General features: G+C 38.2%; 1 protein-coding gene across 4 annotated transcripts in view; it reads right to left on the bottom strand.

Annotated features, from left to right (window-relative positions):
* Positions 1 to 3551: 3551 nt before the first annotated feature.
* Positions 3552 to 8709, bottom strand: part of mink1 (misshapen-like kinase 1) — a 30061-nt gene continuing 24903 nt past the window's right edge. For all 4 annotated transcript variants that reach the window (XM_016676973.1, XM_016676974.1, XM_016676976.1 and 1 more), the window contains 10 exons: positions 8054 to 8170; positions 7699 to 7810; positions 7195 to 7344; positions 6837 to 6980; positions 6328 to 6462; positions 6067 to 6167; positions 5819 to 5968; positions 5572 to 5731; positions 5357 to 5496; positions 3552 to 4425 (listed from right to left, as the gene is read on the bottom strand). In XM_016676973.1, coding sequence (XP_016532459.1) covers positions 4342 to 4425; positions 5357 to 5496; positions 5572 to 5731; positions 5819 to 5968; positions 6067 to 6167; positions 6328 to 6462; positions 6837 to 6980; positions 7195 to 7344; positions 7699 to 7810; positions 8054 to 8170 — 1293 coding nt within the window. In that variant the 3' untranslated portion in view covers positions 3552 to 4341. The remainder of the gene's footprint in view (positions 4426 to 5356; positions 5497 to 5571; positions 5732 to 5818; positions 5969 to 6066; positions 6168 to 6327; positions 6463 to 6836; positions 6981 to 7194; positions 7345 to 7698; positions 7811 to 8053; positions 8171 to 8709) is intronic.

Raw genomic sequence — 8709 nt, 5'->3', positions numbered from 1 at the left:
GAGGAACACATACTAAAAGATATTTAAGTATTTCTGAAATGCATGAAAGCTAAAATTAAATTACCAGCATGTACTTTGATCTATTTATTTAGTTAAAAAAAAAAAAAACGCAATGCATGATGACAAATGCTGTGAATTCCTTCATTTTGTGATTTAGAACCACAACTTATATCAAAAACAAAAAACTTTCACTGCATTTTATATTCCTTTAAATAAATAAATGTATATGGAGAATTGATCAAAAGAGACACAAAAAAATCCTAATCTTTACTAGGAAGGAGAAAACTGACTGGTGCAACTCTGGCTATCATGTAGTATCATGTTAACCTTTACATTTAATGTGCAGTCTTAATGCTTTTAATGTCTTCTTAACAGTAAAGCTTACTCTTATAAGCCTCAGAAGCAAATCTTGAGTGTTTTCAAACACTTCAAATTCAGAAGTTTGATTTTAATCAATAGACATCTCCCACAAATTTTACACATCCCAACTTAATGCACAGTCTCCAATTTTGGAATAATCGTTGTCCATTCAATGAAAATGTACTTCTTAAAGCTAAGAGCTACGCTGTCGAACTGGCTTAGCTTTTGACCCGATTTACTTTCAAGTTGTGCCTGCCAGGTTTTCAGACTCCAGTCCTCAGTTTTAACCATCGTCAACATCCTTTAGTTCTCTAGTTTCGCAAACTGATTTTGATAAAAACAAACATAAACCTCTGGTATTCTGACAAATTGTTTAAATGTACTTTTGACTCTCTGGCCGCTGTTCCCTTGATAAGAGGCTAAAATCACCACTGCACTTCCTTCACGACGATCACCTGAGAATATTAACGGCCCGTCAGCCCCGCGCGGCTCATCAACCAACGTGGACGTCGCTGTGAAAGCCGATGGTCTGTCCGGACGATGCAACAAGCCGACAACCGTTTCAATTTTAAGCAACTATTTTATCTGATTTCATGTCGACGAACCCGACGACGGAGAACGTGGGATGTAGGACTCCGTCTCCGTTATGCTAAGTTGATCCATCCTAAAATACATTGTGCTTAGAATAATAGTGTGTTACACCTTTATACAAATACAAACCTGTTTTATAGATGTACATTCACCTTTTTTCTGAATAATACTAATTTACAAACTTTATAAAATAGGCTTCTGAGAATATAACAAGCTACTCTCCCGACTACGAGGTTACACAATCAACATCACTGAAGGATAAGCAATTATTTGATCTGTGCAGCATGAACCTAAATCATCATCATCATCACCATCGTTTGAGGATATGTCTCTCACACACACATAACACACACACAAATTCATTTGAGGGTTTTCTCCAAACTGGTTTCATACACATAGCTTTTCTCTGTGCTGGTTCCCTCTGTAAGCTGATCCACTACACATCACAATGAGCTCAATAAACGCGTAATAACACATTTGTTATTACTACTTTCTGATTGGACGCGCTATGAATCCTTAGGAGTTGATTTTGGTGCCCCAAAAAATGCATCTCACATTCACTTAGGGGATACTCTAGATTTTATTTTAGTTAATTTAAGTGCACTTAACCGGCACCGAGTGTTAGTCCTAAACGTCTAGTTGGATTTTCAAGTAAGAGACGAGGGACGGGGCTAAAAAAACGATTCCTCAGGCTTCTAACTTTCTCTACTCCAAGGCACTGCTTAATCTGTAAACACGATGGCAGATTGATTGCAGATAAAAAAAGAAAAACAAGTGCCACAGCTCTGTGTGTACTGTAAATCTGCAGTGTAGGCCATGGCACATAAAAGATATTCAACAAGGGGAAAGAAAAAAAGTTTTCATACAGTACTATACAAACCGTCTCAATACGCACTGAAGTATGCGTTAGATATACATCTGTAAGGGTTTTCAAACTGAAGGAAAAGTGTTCTCCATGTCCATTTAAATTTTCTTCCTGTACAATAAATCATCTGTCTATCTATAGAATAATAATCTTAACTTTGACTCAAACAAGTCCGGCGATCTTTATAGCTTTATGACAGTACATCTTATCCTGAAGGGCGAGCTTTAGCAGAGTTTCCCACTGATCACTAATCAAAGGTTCCTTCATCATTTACTCAGTTTAGTTTCTGATCCTGGTTGAATTTTTTTTTTTTTACACACTCTTCTCATTAGAAATAGTAGAATTAATCTAAACTGGTTGATTTGAATGTTCATTCGGGAACTCTCTCCAGTTTGAAACCATCCGACTCAAGCGCTCAGACGAAACACAAATGGTTTAGGAAGTTTGAGACTGCAGGAACCATAAAAGCTCAATCACTTGGATCAACAGCTAGATGGAGAGAAAGTCTGGACATTGGACAATTATTCCTAAGCTTCTGGGATGTCCTGGTCTCAACATGCATTAAAATCTAGGTTTAAATAATTAAAATTCAGCTCTTTGTTGGGAATCCAATCAGTTTAAATTAACTACCAATTCTGTAAAGAAGAGTAGTAAAATATTCAGTCAAAGATGGTTGGTGTATACAAAAAAAAAAAAAAAAAAATGCATGTGGCTGTGTTGTTGCATTTCATTATATCGTTATCAGGGTTTCCCCCAGTGTATCATAAGCCTGGCAGGCCACCAGGCTAAGCATTGCTTATTTATTTAAGATTTTAGAATTACCAGGTGATATTTTCACACTTTTAGTCAACTTTAAACATATTTTAACTCAAGAACACAACGGGTCGCTGGATGAATGACTACCCTGGCATCCAACCACTGGGCTTAGCAAGGTTTCTGGGGGAAACCTTGATTGTACACTGGAAAAAAAGGTCAGTTGAGGTCATCTGTGTATCTAAACCTTCAATCAACACTGTATATATATATTTATATAAAAAAACAACAACTATATATTACAGGAGGAAAGCCTTGGTTAGTGATCTGTGAGTTGTTTTCGCCTCGATTCACAGCTTCCATTTAGTTTCTGCTTTCTTTGGCCTCGACTCACCCAGTTATCCCAACATGCACTGTGAACTTTGGCAGAATGTAAATCTATAAAATATGTTTCATGAGCTCCACTCATGCTCTCCAAAGTGCCCAAAAAGCTGGAGTACTCTGCCGAACCGCAGCGTCTCCCTGAAGATAAATTGTTCTGCTGGCCGAAGACCACGAAGAGCTGTTCTGCTGCACACACACTGCTCACACACACACCCACACACACAAAAAAAAACAATTTAAAGACTAAAATATGATACAGCAGGGTTGATCACCGATTGTCCCCTTCACACCCATCCTCCTCCTGAAGCTCTCATCATGCTGCCTCACACACAAACTCCCCTCTTAAAAAGACTCCACAACAGTAGAATATATTGCAATAATATGGCATTAGAAGTACAGTAAAAATTAAGAAAATCAGTAGCCTAGTACTATTACAGAACCACTACATATAAATAGTAAATTTGCGTACTTTGTAAACCTATGAAAGATGGATACAAGTTGAATGAAGTTGGTTTTTACACAAACCAAAGAAGAAACCAAAGCAGGAAGTTGTTCTGTTCTGATTCTATTTACCTTATGAAAAAAAAAGACTTTAAACTAGATTTAACATTTATTAATATTGAACTGAAATTTAATTTACATTTAAAAGATTCAAGGCCTGATTGCTGCGACAGAAAAAAACAAAAAACAAAACAAAAAAACAGGGTTTACAAATAACCGCTTCACCTAGGTTTTGCTCATGTTGTAATACATCAAATGTTTGTGGTCAATCTTGATACGGAACAACTTCATGTCAAAACGGCAAACCTCTGAACAAATAAGGTCTGTGCACCGCAGCACATGGACTCTTCAGCACTTCAAGTTTGAAACAGATTCTCGTCCAAGTCTCAGGCGATATATTGTTGATTTTGAACACAGTACTTGAAAAATAATGCCTTCCTCAAATATAGGAATGTTAACGTACGTCACAAGTAGAAACTAAGTGGATCAAACTAAAGAAGACAGCTTCACAAAGAGAACAGAATCAAGCTAGTTTATATACACAGAGTCTAAATTAATTACGGATATCGACATTTGAATCTCATCTGCGGTTTTTCGTGATGATTCCCAGCAGACTGCCAGCAGGGGGTCTCTCTATTAACTGTACCTTAAGCAGTTAAGGCTGGAATGGATGTAGAGTTTATGTCTGTGGAGTGGGTTTTTTTTTTGTTTGTTTTGTTTTCTGCTTTTTCTGTGCGAGTTCTGGATGTCTTTGCGTTTGCGGTTGGAGCACGCAAGTATGCAGGAGCTTCAGGGTAAAAGAGAGCAGTGTTTGCAAATTGTGTGCATGCGTTAGCAAGAATGTCGGCTCTGCTGGGTTCTACGCACTGACCAAAGCAGCTGCCGCTTCACCAGTTCATGATGCAGTTTCTGTTCAGGGTCATGAAGTACACCTGGCTGCTGCCTCCTGAACGCACGGAAGCAAAAAACACCTGGGGAGCAGCACAGACACACAGGGCAACGATTAGCACTTACATCTATAACAGAATTATTAGCCTGTACAGCGTCATTCTGGGAAAAAAAAGCCTCTTCCCTTCCTTACACAAGTCTTAATGAGTAAGAAACACATCTTTTATAAGAAAGTTTTTATTTTGCAACTTTTACAACTTGAAGTTCACTGCACTGCCACTACAACTAAAAACTAAATTGGTGTTTTATTTAGGATATTTCAAGCTTTGAAAATCTGAAATCATTTGAAAAGTATGACAACTGCAAACAGTAAGACATGGCTGTGAACCTAAACTGATAATCCTAGCAAGAGGGCATTGACAAAAAGAGCAGCCATTAGTCTTGGACTCCTAGAAGACCGGCCTTTTTGGAAGAATGGGAAAAACTAAAACAAAGACATACGAAGTCAGTTTTGCAATTTTCCACAAGCCATGGAGGGAACACAGCAAGAGTATGACAGAAGATGCTCTTTTCAAATTATATACATTTTGGCCAGTAAGCAAAAACAGTAAGTGTGGAAAAATAAAACACTACATTTTACACTGGACAAACATGGTGGGGGCAGTGTTATGCTGTGGGAATAGGGAAACTGGTCAGACTACAGGAAGAAACGTTGTTAGAGGAAAAAAGGCTGGAGACTAGATGTGAATGTTCTCTTCAATAGAACAAAGATTCAAAACATACAATCACACAGATAATTTTAACAAATTAATAAGTTTTAATCTAAGAAAAAATGACACCTAAATCAAAGTGAGAAACTGAAAAAAATTTGTCTACAGATATAAATCCAATACCACCTATATATGAAACTTAACACTATTTTAAATAAGTTTATATTCCAAGTTCAGAAAAGTATATTAGTAGTTCTTGGTGTTTATTTGCTTCATTTCTTTTCATGAAGCTTTTCTCTCTTACCTTATCATTTCTTTCACAAAGGAACTTCAGTCTCTGAGCTCTCTTGTGCATGAAGACCCCGTCCAAGTGACCGGTCTCCACAGAGCGGATCTCGATGGCCTTTTCACCCCATCCCATGATCTGGTTGGAGCAGATATGAGCTGCAAAGCACAGAAACATTAGCAACGACCAATGCATCTCCACCTTACATAACCACACAATTTTAAAGTTCGTACCAACGGATGTGGGCATCTCGCCCCACTGCAGGACGACGTCTTTAATGATCCGTCCGTAGGTGTTGACGTAAACACCTTCGTCCTCATAGCAAAGCAGCATCTCCATGCCGTCAGAGTTGGGCAGGAACACAATTGCGTGTGGAGTCACTTGGCTCTGGATCTGCTTGAAATGAAGGAGGAGGGTCAGAGCTTCCCCAGAAATTTCACTTCTACCAAAATACTGCAGGCTGACAGCTTTACAACTCACATGAACAGGGATGTAAATGTCATAGTTATTTCCAGAGTCTACATCGATGGCGTGGAACCCAGTGCAGGAACCGTAGATGACCTTCAACCTCTGGCCCTCTTCTACAGTCAGGTCAACCAGTACAGGCCTGTGTGGCAAGTCTGCAAAAGACTGGTTTAAAAGGGCAAAAAATTGGATTTTTTTTTTTTAGAAAAATAATTAGCTAGATTGATCTCAGGATGTAATGTGATGAGAAAGGGGAGCTCTACCTTGAAGGCCATGAATTTGTGATAAGGTTTGGGCGCCCACGCATAAACCTCCACCGCATTCTTCAAAGCAATCACCAGGAACTTTATCCTCTCGTATTTCACTGAACAGAACAACAGTAAGGCCCTTTGTCAATAATTAATAATTCACTCTTTTACTTATGTGATTTATCCTTCATTTCACCAGGTTACCCACCTGGTGCCGCCTATAGTCACCATCATTTCTCAGAAGGAGAAAAGATGGCTGACATGGATGAAACTTACCCACTTTGTAGTGCACACAGCCCTCCATTTCTCCCACAGTGGTCCAGCCTTGCTTCTTTTCCACCTCCGGGTCATTGTGAAGGATCTTATTCCTCAGCCATGCCAGGTAATACACACGCACCTTGTTCTTCTTGCCTTAAACAACAAGGAGAACTTGGTCAAAGAGATGTTAAATGTTGCGATTAGCTCAAAAAACAAAATTACATCAGGGTTTCAATCAGTGTATTATAAGCCTGGCGGGCCACCAGGCTTAGCATTGCTTATTTATTTAAGTTGGGTTTTTTTAATGTTTGCATTTTTAAGACTTTATAGTTGGTGTTCAGATATTAATCTTCCAATAACACATAATTATCAAGTCATATTTGAAAAAAATGTTTTTTCTTGTGAAGAGTCACATCAAATAGCACATAAAACCTGTTTTATGCACCATTTTATTAGCATTTTCTTGTTCTAATTGAAAATGCTAAGTTATTAAAACCCAAAAAGAATGCCAGCTGAAGTTACTGTACCTGATATTGTGATGAGCAGGTTGAGTCCCTCCAGAACATCCATTTGTTGGAACCTGCGGGAGTTGATGAGTGGGTAAACTTTTCCTTGGCCACTGCGGTCCAGCAGCTTTAAGCCGTTCTCTGTGCCCACCAACAGGTTCACACCTACAGACAAACGCATGGACCCATAAATAACTGAGACTGGGTGTGAAAAACATTCTTATACTATCGTTCTTGTAGCCACAACTAAAAATAACACAGCAGAATTCATGTTTTTATATTTACTTTTCTTCTTTACTGGGATTTTCTTTTTTTTCTGTTTTATTTAACCTGTTATTTAGCTCTTTTTGTAACAGAGCAGTGTGATTTTTATCCTCACCCCAGAGTGCAGCACATAGGATCTCAGAGTTGAACCTCTTCTTGTACTTGCGGATCTCAGGTGTGTCGTTAGGAGGGCGCGTGTTGGTAGGATTGACATTCACCATGGATCCCTTCCTCACTTCCATCTTCAGCTGCTCAAATCTGGAGCCTATAGTGCAAAAACACAGGAATGGATTGTTTTCACGAATGATCATTTCCAATATGTACATTTTTTCAAATGACATTTGCATAAAGCCAAAACAACAGAAATGGATATGCAATTCCCCTCATTAGAATATTTTTACTGCACAACAGATTAGGGTTGAATACTGCTGCAAATATGACCCATCCATCAAATGTATACAGAATGACCATATGCTAAAGCTAATTTTACAATTTATAAATGTTTTGAAAAAGTCAGGTCTGACAAAAAAAACAAACAAACCAGTGTGGCTGCAATATTAATGGGTCAATATTTACACTGAGCAGATGCTGTGGGACGTTTGAGGAGCTTGTGACTCACCGCTGATTGACACGTTGTCCCCTGTGCCACCTGGTGACTGATACATGCCAAGATCCACGAAGGTGGTGAAGGAAGACTTGCCAGATGCCTTCACCAAACCCCTGGATTGATACTGGATTGAACATGTTGTCGTTAGTTCCACTTTAAGGCAACAGAAATTTAATTTTGAATATTTTATACACAGAGTATATATGTAATTTTACTGCCTATATCACTTTACAAAGATAACCAATAGTAATGAATTGAGTTAATGACGTTTGATGAAACTTTCATGCCTGACATGATGGCATACATAGCCGACACAAAAATAACCCACGGATTGAGGACTGATATACTTAGACTCAGTGAAACTTGCATCATAAACGGAGTCCTTCCCTGGAGAGGAGTGAGAGGCTGAATCGGTGGGAGAGTGGGAGGGCTGCACCACATCTGGCAAGTTAGTGTATCCGTTATGGCTCCTCTTCTCTGGGGTCTTCCAGGTAAAACAAACACACAGTTCATTATGTAATGATGACGCCACAGATTTGAATCTGGGCTAACGTGCTGCAGCTAAGTATGACATGTTCAGCTGGGAATAAACTAACCACCTCGAGACCTAAAGGATATCTGTCACACCAAAAGTAAGAATAAGGAACATGGGTGCCTTTATCATTTGACAAACCTATAGAGTATTCCCTAAAATTATCATCTGTGATTTGTAAAGGTTTTGGACTTTTAGAAGTTAAAATTCTTTAATTAGAAAAAACTGAGCACAAAATGTAATTTTTTTTAATGAAAGTAAAAGAAAAATGTAAAAATACACTAAATCTTTATTCTTGCAAGATAAAAGTTACATTTAATGTTTGAAACAAATTACATGAACCAAACCTATGAGCAAAGTTTTTTCATTTTCACACGTCTGAACGAGAAAATTCCTATTTTTACAGAGGAAATCAAACAAAGCAAATACTCTTTGGCTTTGAAGGTAGTTTTTTTTTGAAGTAGGTTAAATTTGATGAAATATAAACTAGT

Source organism: Poecilia formosa, unplaced genomic scaffold (genome assembly GCF_000485575.1).
Source record: "Poecilia formosa unplaced genomic scaffold, Poecilia_formosa-5.1.2 Scaffold145, whole genome shotgun sequence".
Lineage (NCBI taxonomy): Eukaryota > Metazoa > Chordata > Actinopteri > Cyprinodontiformes > Poeciliidae > Poecilia > Poecilia formosa.
The sequence above is the reverse complement of the archived record's forward strand: the minus strand, read 5'-3'. Positions and strand labels throughout refer to the sequence as shown.